The 25,398-nt window shown below is 49.0% G+C and overlaps 1 protein-coding gene and 1 long non-coding RNA gene across 4 annotated transcripts in view; both read right to left on the bottom strand.

Moving 5' to 3' along the window:
* Positions 1-25,398, bottom strand: part of LOC101532959 (E3 ubiquitin-protein ligase RNF185) — a 107,339-nt gene that overhangs the window by 30,822 nt on the left and 51,119 nt on the right. For all 3 annotated transcript variants that reach the window (XM_058656886.1, XM_058656887.1, XM_058656888.1), the window contains one exon: positions 24,370-24,469. In XM_058656886.1, coding sequence (XP_058512869.1) covers positions 24,370-24,469 — 100 coding nt within the window. The remainder of the gene's footprint in view (positions 1-24,369; positions 24,470-25,398) is intronic.
* LOC131478293 (uncharacterized) lies at positions 1,856-18,941 on the bottom strand. The gene is made up of 2 exons (XR_009244401.1): positions 18,143-18,941; positions 1,856-2,206 (listed from the first exon to the last, which is right to left on the bottom strand). It is a non-coding gene; the product is annotated as an uncharacterized LOC131478293 (long non-coding RNA).

Genomic DNA, 25,398 nt, shown 5'->3' with positions numbered 1-25,398 from the left:
GGAGCTGCTGCAGGAGACTGGGAGAAACACCACCGACTCTGGCTGCTGTTCATCATGCACACAGCCCTCCCCACTATGAAGAGTCAGAAGTCACCTTGTAGCTGCTCTCATGGCAAACCATGGCAGAAATGTCGGTGATGAGTGCCAAAGGGAGCCTTTTCCCATCCTCCAATTATGCACAGGGACGTCAATGCATGTGATGAGATCAGGTTTGTGTCTTGTTCATTCATAAGCTATCATTTTACTTAGCACTTAATATGTTCTGAGCCCTGTGTTAAGTGCTTGTTATCATCCTCTTGTTTTTGTTTTTCTTTCTACTTGATCTAGAAGGCAGAGACACAGGCAAGAACTCTTCCATCTGATGGGTCTCATTGTCCAAATGCCCACTGCGGCTTGGGCTGCGTCAAGCTAAAACCGAGAATCTAGAACTTAATTTGGGTCTCCCATGTGGGTGTGGGTGGTGGGAACCCAAGTGCTTGAGCCATCCTCTGCTGCCTCCCTGAGTGTGTTAGGAGGAAGGTGGTTCAGAAGTGGAGGAGCTGGGTCTGCCCCATGGGATGAGACTGTGAGAGTCTCAACCACCATGCGACATGCCTGCTCCTATCTAGCACATTTAAACTGCTACTATCTGGATTGGATGCTAGCATTCCCATTTTCCAGAGGAGGCAACTGAGGTTCCAAGTCCACTTGCCTAAAGACAGACGGCTGGTGAGTGGCAAGGTTGGGCTTCACAGCCACTAAGCCTGATTCTGGAGGAGGGGTTATGACCCCGTGCCTGTCAGGGACCACAAAACAAATTCCTTATTGCAGCGACCCCACTGTGCCCGAACGGTGCAAAAGCGTAAAATGCAAATGCTCACGACTGTGTTTCAATAAAACGAAATGTAAATTCCATTTCATTTCCACGTGGGAGCACACATGCTTTCGTGTCCCACGCCCACTGTCACAATCCTTTAAAAATGTAAAAAGAGAAAAAATAAAAAATCACAGGCTATATAAAGACAGGCAGAGGGCTACAGTTTGCCCACAACTTCTGTGCTTAACAGCCACAGAACTCAGCCTTTCTAACGATGAAGAACAAACATATCCAACCGTGGCCAACCCAGGCACCTCGCTCAAGCCCCAGAGGTGGCTGAGGGGGGAGCCAGCACCATGCGGGTGCTCACGCTGCGCCTGTGGCACTCCATGTAGGCCTGAATTTTGCCCACACTAACTCAGCAGCCCTGGGAGCAGGTGAAGTTAACAGAGGCCAATTGCTTGCCTGAGGTCGCCCTGTGAGTTGTGTAAGGAAGACGTGAACTTCAACTAGACAGTATGGCCTGAGCTCCACCATGCTCTACTGGAGCTTGGTCTGGGCCTGCAGCCAGACTGTCTGGGTTTGAATGCGACACTGCGCTGCTGCGCGTAAGCCCTTGGCACAGAGTCTGGAACACATTAGGGGTTGATAAATGTTAGCTGTTAATATCATTAAGACTATTGTTACAACTACCACGGGTTATGAGGAGGCCTTTGAGCATGTCCCTGCCTCTGTCTGGGCCTTGGTTAGGTGTCTAAAAGAACTTCCAGGTTCAACCCTGTCCAGCTCCATGAGGCTGCTACATGCAAAGGTGGCCTCAGTTTGCCTTGCATCTCAAAGCTGAGTTTTATTCTTGAGTCAGCTTTGAGGGGGGATCAGGATCCTGGCCTGGAAGCCACAGAGGGAGGTGGAATGGGTGGTGTGTGTGTGTGTGTGTGTGTGTGAGACAGAGGGGGAACCACCACCAGGGGATGGACAATATACAACGGGTTTGCCTGTTTGCAGATCAGAGAGAGCTCTTGTCTAGCCACAGAACTCTCTCTTACACACACACACAAGTTCGGGTTTTCTGCAATTTGATCAGGCAAGAAGGAGCGCCCATCCACGCCCCCCACCCCAAAATTAGTCCTGAATTGGTCTGGAACTAGCAAATAATCTTCTAATTGCATCCTCTGGTTTCCATCTGATGAACGCAGTTGCAGATGGGGAAGAAAAGGCAAGCCACAGAGTGACCGGGGGCTGGGGGACCTGTGAGCATAACTCCTCTTGACATTTCACACAGCTCTGCTGTTCCAGTGGCGGCGGGCACAGTGAGTCGGTGTCTAGGAATGCGAGCAGGAGGCTGGGGCGTTCTCTTCTCTGCACCCCCACCTCCAACTCCCCTCACAAAGGGACGTGGTGGGTGGCTGGCTGGAGGACTAAGGGAGAAGAGTTTGCAATGCCTTGAGAACTACAACCCAACCTCACCCAACCTCACCCCCTCACCACCCCCTCCCTGCTTCCCGGAAGAGGAGCAAACCTTCTCCCTGTGTCCCAAGCTGAAACGGAAGCTCCGCCCAGGTGGAATCCACTTGACCCCTATAAATCCAGACTCCAGGAGGAACCTCTGAAGGATTGATCGCCACATGTGATAAGCCGCTGGCTGCTTAGACCCAAGTGTGCGGTTCCTCCAGGTCAACTTCACCATCCAGAACTGAGAGGTGAAGTCACAAGCTGGAGGGTATATTTCCCAACCCACCTAATCCCCTACGCTAGTCCCTTCCTGCCCTTAGAAATGGATGCCCTGGATGGCAGACTGCTCTTCTGGGTTCCCCAAGCATATGGCAGAGGTCTCAAGCATTTACGGCTGCCAGAGGTGAACTGCGGGGATCCTTGAACTGGCAGCCCCGGTCAGGATAAAAATGGCAGGAGAGGTGCTAATCTCCTGCAGATTTCATAAGCTTTGGAAACCTGGCGGGCTCGGAACCAGCCGAGGCGTGGGGCCTTGGCGGCACGGTGGCCTCTGGGGTGGTGAGAAGTGGCCGGTTGATGAATCACCCTAGCCTCTGAAGGCAGCGGCTCTGGTTGCATTGCTGGTCAGTGTGGCTGTGTTCATGTGAGGCCCTCTGTTGGCAGGGAGGACTCAGTCAGGGAGGCAAGCTCCGTCTGAAAGGTGAGCTCGGCCACCCCTCATCTCACCACCCTCCCTTCCGCTTTTCAAGTGGTAGGGACAGCAGCAGTAGCCTGCTATGTTTAGTCTTTCTAAAAAGGACAGTCTCAGCCATTTCACTGTTGCAAATTTTTGCCCCGAGGAATATCTAACCATTGTACAGATGTGTGTTCAGTGTAGCATAGCTTCACACAGAAAGATCGGGAATAATCCATTGTCTCTAAAGGGAGGTGGGCCAAATACAACCACACAGCTATACAATAGGATGTGAATCTGCTGTTTAGGACAAAAAAAAAACCCATGAGGTAGATCCCAAGCACTGAAACAGAAACTGTCCAGGGGCAGATGCCAGCCTCGGAGACAGGTGCTGAGTGGACACTTAAGTTTCTATATAGAAGTGCCTAGGTTTGGCTCTGTTCCCAGTTCCAGCTTCCTGCTAATGCTGCACCCTATAAACAAGAACTTGGGTTCCTGCCACCCATGTAGATTGAGTTTCCAGGTACAAGCCTCGATCTGGCCCAGCCCTGGCTGTTGTAGGCATTTATTTATTTATTTATTTATTTATTTATTTATTTATTTATTTGAAAGGCAGCATGATGTTATATATGGAGAGTTCTTCCACCTGCTGGCTTACTCCCTGAATGGCCTCCATGTCTGGGGCTGGGCTAGGCAGGAGCCAGGAGCCGGGAACTCTGTCTAGTTCTCCAACAAGGATTCAGGGGTCCAAATGGCTGTTAATGATAGGCTGGACCAGGTGGAGCCAACTGTCAAAAAGCCCATCTGGGTCTCCCCATGGGATGACAGGGGGCCCAAGTATCTGAACCATCCTCCACTGCTTTCCTATGTACAACATGGAGCCAGATCAAAAGTGGAATAGCCAAGACTTGAACCAGCACTGATGGGATGCTGCAGTCAGTGGCTTACTCCACTGCACCAGAATGGGGACGCCTAAAACTTCAATTAAAAAAAAAAAGTTATTTATTTATTTGATTTGTTTGTTTGAAAGCCAGAGAGATTGACAGAGACTGACAGAAATCTACCATCTCTGCAGGTTCACTCTTCAACAGTCGACAACAGCTGAGCAGCCCAGGCAGGAGCTGAGGGCCAGGAACTTGATCTAGATCTCCCTGGTGGATGACAGGGAACCAACCACCTGGGTCCCTGTCATCTGGTGCTGCTAAGGGCGTGCACTGGCAGGAAGCTAGATTCAATAGTGGAGCTGGGAATTGAACCTGAGGTCTGTTTACTATGGAATGCAAGTGTCCCAAAAGCAGTGTTTTTAACTGTCTATGTCCATCCCTGAGATGCTGCTTTTTCAAGTGATAAATGTAGAAGAAAAAGAAGTCCCATGTGGTATAGTGAGTGAAGCCTCTGCCTGTGATGCCAGCATTCCATATATGGTTTTTGAGACCCAGCTGCTTTTCTTTCTATCTAGCTCCTAATGTAGAAGCAGTTCTGCACTCTTGGCTCAGCCCTGGCCACTGTGACCAACTAGCGGTGAACTAGTGAATGACAGATGGGTTTGTCTCTCCTCCTCTCTAACTGCCTTTCAGATAAATACATACATCTTTTAAAAAGAAGTCCCTTAGAGTAAACACCACCTCACACTTTTTCCAACAGCAAGAACTTCAAGTGGAAACACTCAGGACCCCGGGGCTCTGGCTTCAGCTTCCCAGGCGAGTGCTCTGGCCACCTCCTGCCCCGCTCCACTTCCTGACTTTGCCATGTAAAGCTGTCCCCAGGAACAATCCTACCCTCTGCTCTCTTAGGTTACTTCCCAGCCTCCCAGCTCTCCAGCCAGTGGTTCTCTGGTCATTCCGACTCCAGGCTCATCCTCAACAGGGCATTCACTCTCCTCTGAGAGGGACCCCTTGGTTGTGACCCCCAGTGCAACTCACACAGGAAAGGCTCTGTGCCCGTATCCTATCTACTGTCCGATCACACTATGAGTGGGCAGGTATGCACAGATGCTTGATCAAAGAAGTAAAGACGTGATTCAGGACGTCCATCATGCATGTCTATCATCCCAGGAAACAACAAATGTTTATAAAACACTGTCACGTTACCCAGGGCTTTTCTAGTTGTTATCTAACTTTAGTCCCTGTAACAACTTCTCAAGAATACCCATGGCGCAGGCAGTGGGAGGGGAGCCTGGAGATGCTAGGTAATTAATCCAAGCTGACGCTGCTGAGAAGTACAGGAGCTGAGGTCAAGAGCAGGGTTTGCTGACCTCCAATTGCATGCCTTCACCTCCACACAATCCTTCATCAAGGCATTTAGGAATCTTACTGGGAATGTTGAGAGCTTGCGTCTGATTTTTTTTTTTCAGGATTTCCCCTCCTACGATTTAATGTCAAATGCCCTGTAGAGACACAAGTAGAGTCTGGTGACGAGTGAGCCAGAGAGAACAAGGAGTCCAGTCTAATTAGCCACTCATTCACCAAGACTGGAGCCTAGAGAGAAGCTCAGCTGTGTCGTCATTTGCGCAGAACTTTGCAAAGAAGTCAAATCAGAAAGGTCATTCAATGTACTTTTTTCCAGGATCTCTTTTTCTTCCTTTTTGAAAACATGACTATTTCCCATTCTTTGTTTTACTGATAAGATTTCCAGCGCCTGGTACGTGACACACTTGGCACTGAGCAGCGTGAGTAGTTTCATTCTCCATAGCTTCTCCTAAGTTACTAATGGCGAATTTAACAAATGTACTAACACATTTTTTTCCCTCTTTTCAGTATACTGGGAAATAATCCGAAAATCTGAACACCCTCATAGTCTTGGGCTTTTGGCTCTTCATACACACTTCAAAAGTTCACGAGCAGGGCCTGGTGCAACAGCCTAATGGCTCAAGTACCCACTTTGGATACACCAGGATCCAATATGGGCACCGGTTCTAATCCTGATGGCCCCACTTCCCTTCTCATCCAGCTCCCTGCTTGTGGCCTGGGAAAGCAGTGGAGGACAGCCCAAAGCCTTGGGACCCTGCACCTGTGTGGCAGACCCGGCAGAAGCTCCTGGCTTCTTCAGGAAGCCAACATTGGCTCAATCAGCTCAGCACCAGCTGTTGTGGCTACTTGGGGAGTGAACCAGCGGATGAATGATCTTCTTTGTCTCTCCTCTTCTCTGTAAATCTTACTTTACAAATTCTAATCTTTTCTCTTTCCATGATATCTAAGGGGGCTAACACTGCAGCCATTGCACATGGACGGATGTTGGGTCATGTCCCAGCTGCTCCACTTGCATTCCAGCACCCTGCTACCTGGCCTGGGAAAAGCAGAGGAAGACAGCACAAGTATGTGGGCCCCTGTCACCAATGTGGGAGGACTGGGTAATGCTCCTGGCTCCTGACTGCAGCCTGGCCCAGTGCCAGCTGTTGTGGCATCTAGAGAGTTAACCAGCAGATGAAAAATCTCTGTCTCTCCCTCTCTGTAACTCTGACTTTCAAAATAAATAAATAAATCTTGAGGGGAACCAAAAAAAAAATTATGGGTGCCAAACATTATCTCTTGCCTGGGACCTGTTATTGTGACCTCATGTTTTAGAAGCAGTGGATGTTTAACTCCGAGTTCCGTGCATGAAGGACCAAAGTAGGAATGCTTATTATGCGGTCTCACTCAACTTCCATAATCCTGTGAGGCTGGGGCTGTCAACTCCTTGGAACATGAAGGAACCAGGGGTTAACTGAGGAGGTTACTTATTGTTCAAGGTCACAGGTCTAGAAATTGGCAGAGCTGGGATTTCACTGAAGCCTTTGGACTCCGGGCCCAACACACTAAACCTGCCTCCAATAACCATTTTATACTTGGTGGTTTGATTTATCACAGTATTTCTGAAAGTGTGGCCGAAAACCAGAAGCGTTAGATCCTCTTGTCCGCCAGCTGAAAAGGCAGCTTCTGGGACCCTGTTTGCTGCAGGGACAGCAGAATCAGAGAACAGGGCTGGGCATGTGTATGTCACGGGACAGGCGTCTGGTGTGGTGGTTAAGGTGCATGGAGGGATATATGGTGTCCCGTATCTGAGTTCTTGGGTTCGAGTCTTGGCTCTGCTTCTGAATCCAGCTTCCTGCTGGTCTGCATCTGGAGGAGGAGAGGGAGTAGTTCAAGTGGTTGGGTCACTACCACCCAAGGTGGGAGACCTGGAAGGAGTTCCCAGTTCCCACAGAAGCAATAAGCCAGTGGTTAGGAAACATGTCTCTCAAACAAAACACATTTTAAAGCATTTTAAAGTATATATATATATATATATATTCACAAAAGAGTGTTTACAACCAGTGTGATAGCTCAACAGGCTATCCCTCTACCTGCACTGTTAGCATTCCACATGGGCACCAATGTGTGACTGGCTGTTATACTTGACATCCATGCTTAGAGCCTGGGAAAGCAGGCCCAAAGCCTTGGGGCCCTGTACCTGTGTGGCAAACCTGGAAAAGGCTGCTGGCTTTGAGTCAGCTTAGCTCTAGCCACTGTAGTCATTTGGGGAGTGAACCAACAGATAGATGTCTCTGTCTCTCCTTGTCTCTGTAAATCTGCCTTTCCCATGAAAAAAAATCTTTTTCTTTAATATTTATTTATTTTTTATTGGAAAGATATACAAAAAGGAGAAGAGACAAACAGGATCATCTTCCGTCTGCTGACTCACTCCCCAAGTGGCTGCAATAGCCAGAGCTGAGCCAATTCAAAGCCAGGAGCCAGGAGCCAGGAGCCTCCTCCATGTCTCCCACGTGGATACAGGGTCCCAAGACTTTGAACTGTCCTCCACTGCTTTCCCAGGCCACAAGCAGGGAGCTGGATGGGAAGTCGGTCCGCTGGGACACAAGCTGGCGCCCATATGGGATCCTGGCACGTTCAAGGTGAGGATTTTAGCCGCTAGGCCATCACGCCGGGCCCAAAGAAATAAATCTTTAAAAAAAAAAAAAGTTTGCAATTTTATCAAGCTCCAAGTGTTTCTGATGCTCACTGAAACTGCTAACCACTGCTTTTTTCCTTCTTAAGTGCCTTATCATTTGATTTCATTGCATTTTCCTAGTAACCCTGAGAAGCAGGCAGGAGAGATTACTATTATTCCCCGCTATAAAACGAGGAAATGAATGCAAAGGTAGGCTGTTCACCTTTTTTATTCTGGAAGCGGTTTCATTAAAAAAAAAAAGTGTTTGGTGACCAGCATTTTGTTACTACTGGAGACCTTCACCCTCCTGGCATCACAGCACCTGCCTCTCTTTACTCAGTGACACTGGAGCCGGGTTCGAGGTGTGAGACAAAAGGGTGATTCTAGAAGACAAAAGTCATTCTATTAAGCCACTCCCTCTGGAATGAAAACCAAGTCTAAAACAAACAAACACAAAGGGATGGCATCAGCCGATTTCAGAAACAGCTGGTGTTTCTCTGAGAGTGCTACCCATGAGAGCAGCACAGCTGATGAAAAACCACTACCGGGCATCGTCAGGAAGGTCTGAACAGAACACGACTGCCAACACAGAAGAAAACCACCTTCGTTCCCGTCTGGCACGACATGCTCAGGGTTATTTTGGTCGTGGTGGGTGGCATGGAGAAAGATCATTTGTTAGTGTGCCCGTCTTAAGTGGGGAGAAGGCATCCTAGTGTTTGCAGGGGGAGGAAGCCACAAGACAAGCTACGGCACGGCGGGCTCCTGCAGCTGCCGAGGGCCGTCCGCCGAGGTGCTGGGATTTGACGATCCAAGGCTCGAGGTGTGACCCTTACAGACAGAGATTTTGATTCCATCCCTCAACTCAGAAGGAAAGTTTTTGCCCAGGAGAAGACTGCAGAGCACGGAGATGGATACGGAAGGACTCTGTTCAGTTGTCCAGAGGGTCATCATTGCCCCCACTCCGAAGCAGACACTATGTGCACTCTGCTAAGCTCTAGGGGAACAAAGACCAACTAGATGACGCTCTGTGATACCTTGCCCCAACAGTGCTGCTACATGTGTACACACTGGCAGGTTATGACCAAGGCATGTGGAGAACACCAACAGGGAAGACGTCTGGGGAAAGAGGGGCTGAGGGAGATCGTAGGGGACTCTTCCACGGGAGTGGGAGTGTCGGCTGACTCTTCACAGGCTGTGTGCCAGGAAGATGAGAGACATTTCACCCTGAGGGAACAACAGGTGCAAACGCAGTGGGGCATTACAGAGCCTGGCATGCCCACGGAACACTGAGCAGCTCGGTTAGCTACAAGCAGGGCACATGGTGGGTAGCGAACAGAGGAGCCTGGGATGGTGGGAACAAGCAGGTACAACTCACAAAAGACTGAGCCTGCTAGGCTCAAAGTTGCCCCATGGGCAGCAAGGAGTTATCAGTGATATTTAAGCAGAGGTGTCCCTTCCCCTTGCACTAATCCCCCCAAAGAATAGTACACAAAGTCTCACAAAGTCAGAAACACCAAAGAAGATACCGGTCCTTAGCTGCCGCTAGGTCAGCTCCTGATGGACACCTGTGCCACAAGTCTACAGCTGGCTGTGTCTATTTTTCTGTGATGTTTATTGGCCAACTAATGTTGACAAACAGCAGCTACGCTATGCCTTTGTCTTAGGGCCATGTCTCTACTGACCTTCTCATTTTACTTTATTATTTTTTAAATTTCTTTATTTTTTATTGGAAATGTAGATTTATAGAGAGAAGGGGAAACAGAGAGAAAGATCTTCCATCTGCTGGTTCACTCCCCAAGTGACTGCAACAGCTAGAGCTGCACCAATCTTAACCTAGGAGCCAGGAGTTTTCTTCTGGGTCTCCCATGTGGATGCAGGGTCCCAAGGCTTTGGGCCATTCTCCACTGCCTTTCCAGCCCACATGCAGGGAGCTGGAAGGGAAGTGGAGTAGCTGGGACACGAACTGGCACCCATATGGTATCCCAGCGCATGCAAGGCAAGGATTTAGCTACTGAATCATTGCACTGGGCCCTCATTTTACTTTATTTTTATTTATTTGAAAGGCAGAACAACAGAGGAATAAAGAGAGAGAGGAACATGAGGAAAATGAGAGAATTTCCCATCTGCTGGTTTATTCCTCAAAGGAGTACCACAATAGCAGGTGTAGGCCAGGCTAAAGCCAGGTTGAACCCAGAAGCTAGCCTGGGCTCTACCATGGGTAGCAGGGGTCCAGGACTTGGGTCACTTTCTGCTGCCTTCCCAGGTGCGTCAACAGCAAGTTGAACCAAAAGCAAGGCAGCCAGGGTACGAACTGACACTCCAATATGGGATGCAGGCATGGCAAGCAGCGGCTTAGCCCACTGTTCTGCAGTGCCTACCCTGACTTCTTCATTTTAACAGCTAAGTGGTCTTGTCTGTATGGGCTTGAGGCACATACCGATGTGACTAACGACCTCTAGGGGACAGTCACACACTATTGCTCCATGGCACTACTATTAGAAAACTGAACATCTGACATTGGGCATCATATGCTGCAGCCACATGGACATTTTTCTGGCTGTACTGGGGGGGAAACTGCTAGAAGGAAAGACACCCCCCCCCCGTTGACATGAAGGAGTAGGAGGTGGCAAATCCTGGTTGAGAAAATAACAGCTGCACAGAACTTCCATCCCAGAAGGGCCTGACTCATCATCGAACACAGCCCAGGGCTGGCCACGGTTGCAGCTGCAAGTGCCTCCATCCTCCCCAGACTCAAAAGCTCACTCAGGTCTTATACCACCAGCTATTCAACTGCTTTCAGTTGGCCCCATAAGAACACAGCAGAGAGAAGCAGCAGAGCTGGTTGGCTGGGAAGAAAGCTGCTGTACCTCACCTGTTTTTTGAGGGGTCGACACCATCACATTGTTCAAGGAGGCTTAGCTGGTCTCGATTGCATACAACATGAATCCCAGCTTCCTCCCTGGCCTGTGTTGTAATTTGGGGGTTCCCTACTGCATTATCAAAGGGAAGGGCCAGCCTGGGAAATATTGGTTTACGGGAAGACCTGTGCCAATGTGGCCTTCATGTGGGTTAACTCAGAAGACAAAAGGGGGCTGTGGCCAAACTGGTGGGAGCTTCCAGGACCAAGAACAATGATGGACACGATGAGTTTATTGTCACGAAGGAACGATGTTTTGGATCCCAACTCTGACACTCACTGTCAAGCTGGAAAAAGAAAAAGCCTAACGAACTTGCTACTGAACTGGGTGGGGTTTAAATGTACATCAGTGAGTGTTCTGTACATAGAATAATAATTCTTCGCCAGCCAGTGTCTGTTGGGGGAAAACAATAAAATAAAACAAACTAAAAACACTAGGTCTTGCCTGGCAGAGACCTGAAAACTTGCCCAGGTCAACAATTAATTTGCTGTGTGATCTTGGGCAAGCCACTACACTTCTGCGGGCTTCAATTTCATCCTTGTTAAAAACAAACAAACAAAAACCATCCATCAGGTCAATGTGGCAAGAAACCATGAGGAAAGAGGGTGTGGACAGAGAAAGAGTGGGGGCGCTGGCCACATGGGAGGTCTCCTGGGCTGGCCTCCTGGTGTCTGCCCCATCTCTGGGTCCTGCTTTTGATCTGTTGCTCCAGAAACAAGTCTTCATAATATCTAGAGAAGGGCAGGCATGCTGTGACGATTCCGGCCTAAGGATTTAATCAGCCCCATGTCTAGTGACAAGCTGGTGACAGACATTGTGTATGCAGCCAAGTGTTACTCTTCCAGATCCTTCCTGCTGTCTAAAATCCCAGGAAGCTGCATTTGGCATCAGCAAGTTTCTCAGGGAGCCTGGAGCTGAAGGAGAGGCAAAGGAGCAGTCATGGAGAGAAACCTCATGGTGAGTCCGCCCAGTTAGCCCTGCCCACAACAAAGAGCTCCCTTCTGTGAACAGGGCCAATGGGCCCTTCCATCCAGACACGACACGCCTCCAGTTCTGTCCCACTTTTCACTCTGAATTTTGCTGGTGATGACTTACTATCTGCTATCTTGGATTTCAAACTAAATTTTAACTGAAAAAAAAAATTATTATTCTAGGTAAGTGGGACAATTGGCCATCCCTATTTAATAACAATTCAGGGCCTGGTGTGGTAGCGTAGTAGTGACTAAAGTCCTCGCCTTGTATTTGCTGGGATCCCATATGGGTGCAAGTTCATGTCCCAGCTGCTCCACTTCCCTTTCAGCTATCTGCTTGTGGCCTGGGAAAGCAGTAAACGATGACCCAAGTCCTTGGGACTCTGCACCCACGTGGGAGACCTAGAAGAAGTTCCTGATTCCTGGCTTTGGATCAGCTCAGCTCCAGCTGTTGCAGTCACTTGGGGAGTGAACCAGTGGATGGAAGTTCTTTCTCTCTTTCCAATAAAATCAATATATCTTTGAAAAAAAAAATCAGCTCTGGGAGACATGTGCATCCTTGGCAGCTAATAACAAATGGCTGACACCTGCAAGTGTGCACTCTCTGCAGGGTCCTCGTTCCCGGGACCACACACGACTTTGCCCATCACCCCTCGCACAACACCAGCAAGTAAGTGGTACATTAGTGTCTCCATTGTACAGATGAGGAAACCAGGCACGGAAAGGATATGTGACTCGCCTAGGTGCTCAGTTAACAAATGACGGGACTGGGATTTCAATGGTTCTAACTCATGCTCTGAGCTACTATACGGGTCCACTTTCACTACAGGTAACCCAAGTTACTTAAACCCACAGAAGACAGAAGACAGGTCCCGCCTCCAACAAACTACCCACTTAGACCTATGAATCTAAGACACTGGGCAATGATTCTACACTCAACTCTATTCATCAGTGGACATCTTCAGCTCCTGCTATCTGTCAAAGACCAAACCCAAACAAAACCAAAACACTAATGATTGGGATTGAACCTTTTCAATTTGCAGAACAACGGCTCGTCAGTTTGGGCTGGAGGGAAATGAGCGATCATGGAGAGGACTGCACAACCTGGAGGCAGTGAAGTTGGTGCTGGAGCAGCTGAGCTCACCCGCATCCCTCCAGAGGTCTCCAGGCCTCAGGATGTGTTCCTGCTAGGACTGTGCCTACAGAAAAGTACATCACCTGGTGTGGACAGGACTCCCGCCCACCTCTCAGGATTCTCCTCAGTGTGCTGAGGTTCCTCTGGGGATAGAAGACAAAAGAGCTGTGACTTCTTATCGTCACACTTGCAGGCAATGTTCTCCAAACAACCTAATCAATGTCTGTAGCCGATTCCTCTCTGCCATTTCCAGTAACTTTAGCCACAGGAATTGCTAAGGGAAGGATGTGGGGGTGGGAGTGCAGGAGGGCAGGGAAAGCCCCCTACCAACTTACATCATAGTTCTCGGCTATTTCTGGTAATTCATTTGACCTCCAACGGTGATGATGTGTTTAGCGGTGACGTAAGAGGCAGCAAGCCCCATGGACTCTGACCGTGTTGTGCTGACTGGCAGAGGTCTCCAGATGTCATCTCAGGTGATTACAAGAACAGATGTGAGATTAAAACTACAGAAAGGGTTCCAAAGGAAACATCTATGAACACAAAAAATAGGGAGGCCCCGACTTATTCTTGAGAAGTGAGGAGGCACCGTTTCCCCGAGCAGGAAGTGATGGGGCAAAAAGAGAGTGGTGGGCATTCTTGATAGAGGGCGCAGCATGAACAAAGTCCTTCACTTTGTGTTTTAAGCCCTAGGGGAAATGAGGGGGGTGGGAAGCAGAAGGCTCTGCAGACAGGGCTGCAGGCCAGACGTTGCGGGGAGCCACGTTAAAGATCTTGGTCTGTATCCAAGAACACCGGAAAGCTGTGTTTAAGGAAGGAGACGACAGAGTGTGATGTGGTCAGATCTTGTGTTTTAAAGATCACTCCCTCCAGCTGCTCTGCAGATAATGGATTGAGAGCTGCATTGCGTCTGTGCAGGGAGAGATGATGGTAGCTTGGAACAGGACAGAGGGGCAGCGAGGGGGGGACAAAAGAAAAGGAAGAAATGCATTCAAAATATAATGTAGGGCCTGGCGCAGTAGCCTAGCAGCTAAAGTCCTCACCTTGCAAGCGTTGGGATCCCAAATGGCCGCTGGTTTTATCCTGGCAGCACTCGCTTCCCATCCAGCTCCCTGCTTATGGCCTGGGAAAGCAGTTGCGGACAGCCCAAGGCCTTGGGACTCTGCGCCCATTTGGGAGACCCGGAAGAAGCTCTGGGCTCCTGGCTTCAGGCTGATACAGTTCCAGCCATTGCAGCCGCTTGAGGAATGAAGCAGCAGATGGAAGATCTTCCTGTCTCTCCTCCTCTCTGCATGTCTGACTTTCCAATAAAAATAAATCTTTGGGAATCCATCTTTAGTCTCGAAGCAGGGATGCAAAACTGTTGGACATGTATAGACAATGGGATGCTGGACCGTCTGACATTGTACCAACAATGTCAGGGTACACTTTAATAAGAGACTGACAGAATTATGATTACTTATAAAGGACTACACCATTGTAGTAAAATGGGGATCTTTCGGGGGTGGGAGTTTGCGGGGGAATCCCAGTCTATACAAAATTGTACCACATAATTCAAACTTCAAAATAAAAAATATATCAAAAAAATAAATCTTTTATATATATATATATATATATACACACACACACACACAAAATGTAGAGAGCAAAACTGATCAGCTTGGCTACTGAGGATGAGGAAGAAGTGGTACCAAAGACTCCTGGGGTTTAGGGTGGCAGGGATGGATGTTTATTCAACATTAGGTTGCGATGGGAGCATAGCTGGCGTGGGGATGGAGGGATGGAGACAAAGTTCTGCTGAGCCGCAGGTGTCCAGAAGACATTCAAATGCACATGCTAAACTGAATATAAGGGTTTAGGTGCCAGTGCAATGGCTCAACGTGCTAATTCTCCACTTTTAAGTGTCAGCATCCTAAATGGGTGCCGGCTCATGTCCACAATGCCACACTTCCCATCTGTAGCCTGCTTGTAGCCCTGCTTGTAGCCTGGGAAAGCAGTGGTTGTAGCCTGGGAAAGCAGTGGAAGATGGCTCAAAGCCTTGGGGCCCTGCACCGACATGGAAGACCCAGAAAAAACTCCCAGCTTTAGACTGGATCTGCTCAGCTCTGCCCATTGTAGGCATTTGGGGAGTGAAAGAGTGGATGGAATCTCTTTCTGTTTCTCCTTCTCTCCATATACCGGATCTGCCTTTCTAATAAAAATACATAAAGAGAGAGAGAGAGAGAATAGAGAATAAATAGGTCTAGAGGGAAAGGTCAGGGCTAGAGGGACTGACTCCAGGGTTATCTGCGAGTAGAAGACAATGGAAGTTGGGGTGCACCTGACATGGCCTGGGGTGAAAACAGATGATGCACCTGGAGGAAAGACAACATCTCAGAGGAGGGGGGAGGAGGGAATGAACAAACTGGAAAGACCAGAGAGGTGCGGACGGTGGAATGTCACAGAAACCAAGGGGTGCCAGACACTCATCACAAATGCTAACATCTGAAGGGCCTGAGCCACTGTGACCACTGGAGCAGCTTTGATCTGCATCAAGGCCTTGGAGGTGGGAGCCATTGCACTTTCTCTAAGATGAGGAAACTGAGGCAAAGCAGCTGGGACGTGAGCCCAAGCAGCCTGCTTCCAAACTCTGATGCACTTTACATTTCTAAGTTGAATACCTCTTATCGAATATGGATGTGACCAGAAGGGTTTTCAGGTTTCAGATGGATCTTTGGATTCCAGAATATTCACATTATCAAATATATTAAGGGACACAATGCGATGGCTCATTGGCTGAATCATTACTTTGTAAGCACCGGGATCCCATTGTAGGTGCTCCACTTCCCATCCAGCTCCCTGTTTGTGGCCTGGGAAAGCACCGGAGGATGACCCAAAGCCTTGGGACCCTGCACCTGCATGGGAGACCCGGAGGGAATTCCTGTCCCCTGGTTCCAGATTGGCTTAGCTTCGGCTGTTGTGGCCATTTGGGGAGTAAATCAACAGATGCCAGATCTTCCTCTCTCTCTCCACAAATCTGATCTGCTTTTTCAATAAAAATAAATCCATTTTTTAAGAAAAAGATTTACTTTTCTTGAAAAGTCAGATTTACAGAGAGAAGAAGAGACAGAGAAAGATTATCCATCCACTGGTTCACTCCCCAGATGACTGCAACGGCTGGAGCTGAGCCGAACTGAAGCCAGGAGCCAAACAAGTGCAGGGGCTGTCCTCTGCTGCTCTCCTAGGCACAGCAACAGACAGCTGGATTGGGAGTAGAACAGCTGAGATCTGAATCAGCACCCATGTGGGATGCTGGCACTGCAGGCTGGGGCTTAACTAGCTATGCCACTGCACCAATGCCTGCCTTCCTGGGCCAGGCCAAAACCAGGGGTCAGAGGGCCCGGCGGCGTGGCCTAGCGGCTAGAGTCCTCGCCTTGAACGCCCCGGGATCCCATATGGGCGCCGTTTCTGATCCCGGCAGCTCCACTTCCCACCCAGCTCCCTGCTTGTGGCCTGGGAAAGCGGTCGAGGACGGCCCAATGCATTGGGACACTGCGCCCGCATGGGAGACCTGGAGGTGGTTCCTGGTTCCCGGCATTGGATCGGCGCGCATCGGCCCATTGCGGCTCACTTGGGGAGTGAATCATCGGACGGAGGATCTTCCTCTCTGTCTCTCCTCCTCTCTCTGTATATCTGACTTTGTAATAAAAAAAATAAATCTTAAAAAACAAAACAAACAAAAAAAAAACCAGGGGTCAGAAACTTACCCTGGGTTTCCCACAGGCACGCAGGCCTTCGGCACGGCCTTCCACCACGCATGCACAGTAGTTAACTGCAACTTCTCTCATGAGCTCGAGTGTAAAATCGTCCACTGTGGCATCACATTGACGCATAAAAAATTCCAGATTTTGGAGCATTTTAGTTTTGAGATTTTTGGGGGGTTATGGATGGTCAACCTGTATTTCTAGTGCTGCTGTGGGGGGGGGGGGTGTGAGGTGTCATATAAGATGAAGACTGAAGAGCAGCTGGTGGACAAAACTGACAACATTTGGAACATTACTAAGGGGAGGTGGTTTCCGAGAGCCAGAACTCAAGAGTGGAGGCCACTGTTACAAATGCTCCAAGTCACTCCCTGTTTCCAGCTGTCTCAAGCAGCCAGGGCTTGTGGGACAGGCTGGCATGTCAATGCTGTATCCCCAATAGTGCTGGGGGTCAGAACGGAGCCAAAGATGCTTGTAATGATATGTGGATGGTTAATGTAAGCAGCGTAATGCCAAGATTTGCTGCTACATTAACCCTTCACATGATACCAATCTTGTGCCTTCAGAGTGCTCTGCCACCCACCACTTGCAGCAGCCTCACAACTTCTTCATGAAGTGAATGATGTCTGCCCCACTTTCCAGATAAAAAAAACAGAGGCTCACAGGAGCCAAGGAACTCGTCCACTGTTCCAGCTTGCCTGGCTCTGTGAAGACTTAGATCTGGGTTCCTGAGTCCAATTCTACCGTTCGTTCCTGGGATAAAGAGGGGCTTTTTAGAAGCTGGAGAGATCTCAGCTGAGATGTCAATTTTATGCCCCTAGACTGATTGCTCTAATTTTCTGGAACTTGTTTTGTAGTAAAACGGGAGCTATGGTGGCCAGCACTATGGCACAGTGGATTAAGCCACACCTTGCAATATGATATCCCAGTTCAAGTCCTAGCTTCCTACTGATGTGCCTGGGAAGGCAGCAGAAAATACTTCAAGTACTTGAGCCCCTGTCATCCACGTGGGAGACCAGGATGGAGTTTCTGGCTCCCAGCTTCAGCTTGGCTCAGGCCTGACTGTTGCAATCTTTTGAGGAGTGAATCAGCAGATTGAAATTTCTCTTTCCCTCGCTTCCTCTCTGTGTCTCCCCACTCTGTTGTTCTGCCTCTCAAATAAACAAGTAGAGCTTACAGAATCCTTACAGTGAGGACTGAAATAGATAATCTAAGAGAATCTCCTAATACAACGCTTAATAAACACCAACTGCCTACCCCTGGGCCTCAACCCTCTCCATCTTTCTACCGCAGCTCTGGATGCAGATGTAGAGTTGTGTGGCTCTAGGTCTCTCTTCCCAAAAAGCAGGAATAATACACACTGGAGGCCACCCACTGTTGCCACTTCCTAGTGTTAGAGTCTTGGAGTCTCTTGGCACAAGCAGAGGAAGGTCCAGGGGTCTGTCCTTCCTTCCTCTGTCAGGCAGATCCCAGCCCCATGTCCAACAGCCAGCCTCAGTGAACTGCTGGCAGACTGCTTCCTTAGAGATCAACTAGACAAACAAGTAAACACCTCCCGGACAGGGCCAAGGCCAGCGTCACGGGCTTGGGGCCAACCCACGCAGCAGCAACACTGACAGCAGATGGCAGGGTTGCTCTTCTGACTGCTGCATCAGGAGCCGGAGACCAAAGAGAAAGTTCCACAGCATTCGGCTGACATTTCAGGGTCCCAAGAGCCTTGGAAGTCAGGATCTTTCAATGTTCTCTGATGCTGCCAGTGTGTTAGAAGCGGTAGGAGAGCTTAGAACCCCATGACAGAAGAGATGGCCTTCTGAGTCAAAAGAATGTGGCACATTTGAGAATGTCAAGAAACTTGTAAAGAAGCAGTCAGAATGCCTGGGTCCAAAACCCAGCTATGTCATCTAGGTTAGCAGAGGATGTCAGCAGTTGGAGGGCAGAACAGGTGGGACAACTCTGCTGGTCAGGCTAAGCAGTAAGTGTTTGGGTCTGTCTGTGGATGTATTGAGGTGGACTTGGTCAACCAACAGACCTTGGAAAGATTTTCTCAACCCTGGTGCAAAGAAGCTGACAACATCTCTGAACTTCAAAACTACTCAAGTAACACCCGTGGAACATTCTTCCCCATACTGGGGGTCTTTTAAAGCATCATCAAATGACTGCCTCCCATCTCTGGGTGCTGATATAGTTTGACAGCTAAGTGCAGTCCCTGCCCCATTCCCATAACCAGACACAGGAGGAAAAAAAATTATTTGAAACATTTATCCCACCCACCTTCCACCATACTTCGATCCTTCCCACCTAAACAGAGGCCCAGAAGGGCACACATTCCTCTCAACTATGTAAATAATATTAAAAAAAAAAAACAGCTATGTTACCAATTATCTCTGTGACATTGAGCAAGTAACCCCCCACTTCCCTATTTTTAAAAAAGTTGGTAAGACAAGTACTAAAGTTATCAGGTTGCTATAAGGATGCAATGTGATAAGGTATGTGAAAACTTGGGACAGCCTGGCTCAGGGCACTCAATAAATGGTTCCTCTTACTGTAATTCTGATTCTACCGCACTTGTTTACATGGGAGTGAGGGTAGAATAAAAAAAAACCTTTCAGCACTACAGAAAGTACCCATCTTCAGCCAGCCCATTACACCACTGTCTCCGGTTGCTACGTGTGTCATTTCTTCACCGGCCTTCCTGGAGTCACAGAGGTAACGGCAATTTCTGTTGCCTGGAGAAGTGACCACAGTTCTCTGTCTGCATCTGCCGTTTTCTCCCCCTAAGTACAGGTAACAGAAGTCTTGAGAAGGCTCAATAACCTGGGCTCCCAATCCCGAGAGGAGGTTCCACCCGTGCCGGGAGCCTTAAGAGCAGCCAGGTTTCCCCCTCAGACAATGCTGTTGTGAACCAGTTCTATCAATGGAAGTCCAGGTGGGGGAACAAAAAATATAATAAGGGCTAAGGCAGGTGCTGTGGCTCAGGGAGTTAAGCTGCTGCTCGTGACGCCTGGATCCCATTTCGGAGGGTATGGGTTCAAGTCCTGGCAACTCTGCTTCCTATCCAATTTCCTGTTAATGCATTCTGGGAAGAAGCACATGAAGGGTCAAGTACTTGGGCCCCAGCCACCCATGTGGGAGACCTGGATGGATTCAGAGCTCCTGGCTTCAGCCTGACTCAGTCTTGTGATTAGAGGCATTTGGGGGAGCGAATTAACAAATTAATAATCTCTTTCTCTCTAGATGTAACGAAACAAGTTCACATTTTTGTAAAAAGCACCGTTGAGGTGTAAGGCGTTTCGAAGTTAATAGGGGCAACATGTCTCCTCCCCCTGGGATCCCTCCTCCTTGGCCAAACATCTGTGACAAGGGTCAAAGGACAATTGTAGGAAAATTTGTCAAGGTTCTTCGGCTCTTGGAAATGACATACCAAGAGGCCAGGTCACCAGGCAGAGGTCCGCACCTTTAACCTCAGCTACCAAGGACGTGGACTCAGGCTGCTCTCCTGGCCTCCCTGAAGCAGAAGGGACCAGCTATGGAGAGCCTGGGAGAGAACAGCCCCACATCCAGATTCAACGTCACTGCTCAAGGAAAAGGGGAAATCAGAGAGAATCGGAGTTGACTCAGGCCTGCCGGGAGGCTGGAAGGAGGAAGCGAGAGGTCTGGAGAGCAGAAGGACCCTGGCCAAGTGCCCAACTGCACCAGCACAATTACAGACTGAGCTACATCCAGGAGGCTGGTCAAATGCCCTCCACTGCCCCCCACTGCAGATTCCAGCCGTAAGGCTTCCTATGGTCTGGGGCATCTGAGGATCTGGCGGAAGGCTATCAGAGGCAGCACTGTGATTGTGGCTGCAGAGTGGGGGAGGGGGAAGAAGGGGGGATGGGAAGGGATGGGTTGAGGTGGTGTCAGGATGTAAGAGGAGTTCGCATCCTGCCCCCCCCCCCCACCCGGCCCTGCGTGCAGTGTCTCCATACAATATTTGACTACACCCTGTGACTAGGAAAACAAAGGTGTTGCTGAGAGGGTAGGGTGGAGGGGGAGGGAAGGGGAAGGGGAGAAGAAAAGTCATTTCCTTTATTCTAACAGCAGCCCAGCTGGGTAAGAGCACACTGGAAGAGAGCCAGGAAGAAAGAACTCTTAGCACCAACATTCAACCTAGCGGTCAGGACACCCCTTGGTACAATCACATCCCGTATTGCCTAGGGTTTGAGCCTCCCAGTAATCACCCATTCCAGTTTCTTGCTGATGCGCACCCTGGGAGGCAGGGGTTCCTGCCACCTACATAGGTGACCTAGAAGAATGTATTTATCTGAGCAACACAGAGCGAGATCCTGTTTCCAGGGAAAACTGGTAACAGGTAAACTGGGGTGGGGAAGATTTTGGAAGACCATTCAGGCTGATGCCCCAGGTTCCTAATAACCCACAGATACCTCTAGGGTCAGATAAACACAGGCCTTCCTAACTCTGAAGCTCTTCCTCCAATCTGGGCCAAAGTCCAACTAGCTCCAAGAGACAGCTACTCTCCCTAGGGTGGTGACCGGGATCCATCCCGGGTCACCACGTCATCTAATCTGAATTTACCCTGGGAAAGCACAGGAGTCGGGAGACATGCTCCTTCAATCAAGCTGCCCCAGAGTTTCCATCCCAGGAATGAAGCTATGAACCAGGAGACACTGACCTCCCGCCACAGGCACCATCCTTGGCTCAGTGATGCCAGAGCAGATCAAAGCTGTCCTTAATCCCCACGGCCAACTCAGATGACCAATAAATGACCACAAGGGAAATCAATGACATCTGAAGTTATGCACGAATACACAGCCATACACGGCATAAGGTGACAGCTGCTAGTTACGCAGTTTTTTATGCATTAGGTGCCATGCTGGCACTTTTTATAGGTTATCAGACTTAATCGCAGCTAACTACCACGTAGGATGAAAAAGACTCTTTGCCCTGTTTTACACATGAGTGTTCAACACCGAGGAAAGTCACCTAAGGCTAGTGTAAAAGTACTGAATTTAAGACCAGTCTCGCTAAGCAGCCTGTTATTTTGACTGATTTTATTTTTAAATTTTTTATTTGAAAGACAGATTTACAGAGAGAAAGAAAGACAGAAAAAGAGCTTTCATTCACTGGCTCACTTCCCAAATGGCTGGGACGGATGGAGCTAAGCCGATCCGAAGCCGGAAGCCAGGAGCTTCTTCTGGGTCTCCCACATGGGTGCAGACGTATGTATGTATCTCTTTCGCACACCCAACTCTAACAAGTGAGCACCTGAGCAGGCCTACAACTGACCTGCTGCTGCAGTTCGAAGGCCGGCTCTTGTCACCTGTGGCCAGTCTGAGCAGCCGAGCAGGCCCTTTGGGCTTCAAGCCTCTTCCCTGGTATGTGTAGGACTATGCTCTACACTAGTTCTTTAGCTCCAGGAAAGTCCAGAAATTCCAAACAGTGGCTCGTTTGACCCTGACCTGCTTATTTAGGATAGAAAATATTTGCAGAGAAGCAGGAACAAATCCGATCATGTGGGTCAGACGCCAAGAGGGGATCTGGTCTGCGATTGCTGCTTCTGGACGTCAGCAAGCAAAAGGGCCGGTCTATAAAAGTCTCGTCTGCTCTGACACTCTCCGGTGCTGTCATACTAAGCAGCACACAAAAGATACAACTGGGGGCTGCTGTGGCAGTATAGCAACATAAACCAATCTTAAAAAAAAAAGATATGAGTCTGGTGTGAATAGCCTCGTGGCTAAATCCTTGTACATGCAGGGATCTCATATAGGCATTGCTTTGTGTCCTGGCTGCTCCATTTTCCATCCAGCTCCCTGCTTGTGGCCTGGGAAAGCAGTAGAGGATGGCCCAAAGCCTTGGGACCCTGCACCCACGTGGGAAACCCAGAAGTTCCTGGATCCCGGCTTTGGATCAGCTCATCTTCGGCTGTTGAAGCCACTTGGGGAGTAAAGATCTTTCTGTCTCTCCTTTTCTCTGCGAATCTGCCTTTCAATTAAAAAAAAAAAAAAAAAAGAAAGAAAAAAAATATAATAAATTTCCCAAGGAGTAAAAGGGAAGAGAAACAGAGGCCATTAGGATGATACAGGATCACAGAGAGGACCTGAGCTCTGAATAAAGAGTTGAAAGGGAAGAAAAATGTTGCATGTTCTCCAACTCCCGCCACATCTCTTCAAGCCAATCCCCCATGTAGTTCCTGCCCAGGGCTTAAAGTCCAAGTAATTCATCTGATACCAGTACGGGACTTCCTTCACAGTGAGAACTGTGTGTGGGAGCTGGAATTGACAGCACATGGTGGCTGGCTGGCTGCCGTCTGTCTCTTCCGTGGAATATGAACATAGCCATAACCACTTCAGACCAGGGGGACCGGATGGACCCACCCAACCTCCAGAGTGGATAGCTACTTGTACTGTCCATGTGCAAGGAATACGGGCTGAGCATTGTTGAGGTTCTGGAGAATACAGAAATGAGTTCCCATCCTTGAAGTTGCCAATGTCCCCGGGGGAAAAGGAATAACCATTCGGTGGCTACCAACCCCATGCTGAGTGCTTTGCAAATATTATATTTCGTTCGGTTTCAACAAGTCTGTGAGGTAGATTTTTAATACCCCTGCTTCCCAAATGAGGAAGAATGGAGTCTCACAGGGCACAAATCTGACATACAAGGCTGGGCAATTTTCCAGGGACGAGCTGCCTCCAAACAACAATGTGCAAGCTGTAACAACAGCAAAAAGCAGGGAGCTAGCGAGGCATCCTATGGGGACCTAGAGCAGGCTCTGCCAAGTGCACTGACGGGAACCCTTGTGGCACCTCCAACATTGGAAGTAGCCGGGCCCGGCGGCGTGGCCTAGCGGCTTAAGTCCTCACCTTGAAAGCCCCGGGATCCCATATGGGCGCCGGTTCTAATCCTGGCAGCTCCACTTCCCATCCAGCTCCCTGCTTGTGGCCTGGGAAAGCAGTTGAGGACGGCCCAATGCATTGGGTCACTGCACCCGCGTGGGAGACCCAGAAGAGGTTCCTGGTTCCCGGCATCGGATCGGTCCAGCACCGGCCCATTGCAGCTCACTTGGGGAGTGAATCATCGGACGGAGGATCTTCCTCTCTGTCTCTCCTCCTCTCTGTATATCTGACTTTGTAATAAAATGAATCTTTAAAAAAAAAAAACACATTGGAAGTAGCCAAGAAGGGACTTTACCACTTCCTCTCTCTGTTTCCTTAGCCATCCACTGACATGCTGGGAGATCCGAGGAAGGCCTCCTCTGGCACTCCCTAATCCATCTGCACTTGGCTCCTTTGTGGCTCCTCCATTTTAATCTGGCTTCAGGCAGGCCTCCTTTGAGATCTGGTCATGTGCCTTGGCTTGGCACATTCCTCCCCTCACCCCTCCACTCCTACTTGGAGACTGAAAATCTCAAGTCAGAGGTTTGTTTCTGTTTTGTTGTTGTTTTTTCCAAGAACATGAAAAAGGGGCTTGGTCTTTAGTACACTGATTAAAAATAGGAGGACAGAGATAGGCGTTTGGTTATAGCAATTAAGCTGTAGGGATCCTCATACAGGGTTTGATTGATTCTGGGTTCTAGCTTTCAGCTAATATACACTCCAGGGTGGGGAGCAACAGTTGACAGCCCAAGCAGTTGAGTCCATCATGGGAAACCCACAGTGAGTTCCAGAATGTGGGCATTTGGGAAGTCAAGCAGTGGACAGGAGCTCTCTCTGTCCACCTATCTTTGTCCTTCCAGACAGCAAGCAAGAGAGACAGAAATGACAGGAAGGTAAACCCACTTACCGGAAGCAGGAGCTGTGCCAGGCTTCATTGACGGTCCTGTACAACCTCTGGCTTGGAGCGACGTGGTCACCACAGCCTCGACATTTCCAGGTCTCGTCACCTGCATACAGAACCAAGAGAATGAGAAACCTGAAGAAGCAGGGAGCCGGGAGAGAGGGTGATTCCCATCATGTAAGTTCTGTGTTCCAAGGGTAGGCCAGGGCCCTGCTAGATGCACAGCTTCCTGTGCGCAAGCGCTTATCTGAGGATGTACTGAAGCCTCCACTCCCTCTGACAAGCACAGCTTACTTCTGTCCTACAAAGTCATCTCCTTCCATATGACGAAACAGACAAACATACAAACAAGCTAGAAGGCTCTGCCTGTTCCTTTTTCTACTCAAACAAAACTTGCTTTTTCCTACAACTTTTAAGTCTTGAGTAGAATAATTGAACAGGGTCTCCCTCTTTTCAGTGTCAACCTTTCCTGCGGCTATCTCCAGCTAGTGCCTGGAAACTTCTCTCTGGGTCAAATATATTCCTGCCTTTTCCCATCCAGTTCAAAAGCTCTGTTTTTATTTTTCAGGACTTTCCATCACCTAGTTCAGGAGCTCAATCATTTAACAGCCATTGCCAGTGGTCTCCACACACAGCTCTCTGCTGCAAGCTGTTGGACAGAATCTGTCACAGAGCAAATAGCTGGGGAAGAATGGGGAGGAAGAATACTTCCTTGTCGCTTTTCACTTGGGTGTTAATTCACATGTAGATGTAAAGTGCTGTTTTAGTTCAGAGAAACAAGAGTTACGGGCATAAAAGGGGAAGCGATGAACATTTAATGATTTTTTTTTTTTCTTTTTTCTGCACCAACATTTAATGAATGCCTCCTACATGCCTACGTGCCAAAAAGAAGTACGCCAAGAAGAAGTACGCTAGGTGCTCTCACGGAACTTAATCTCATTTAATTCTCCAAGCAATCCTGTTAGACAGGTAGGACCTACTCATTTAATGGGTGACAGGACTACAGCTCAGGGCTGGGGGCAGGAACAACAAGTC

This window comes from Ochotona princeps, chromosome 29 (assembly GCF_030435755.1).
Source record: "Ochotona princeps isolate mOchPri1 chromosome 29, mOchPri1.hap1, whole genome shotgun sequence".
In the NCBI taxonomy this organism is placed as follows: domain Eukaryota; kingdom Metazoa; phylum Chordata; class Mammalia; order Lagomorpha; family Ochotonidae; genus Ochotona; species Ochotona princeps.
This window is presented reverse-complemented; position numbering and strand designations above follow the sequence as displayed.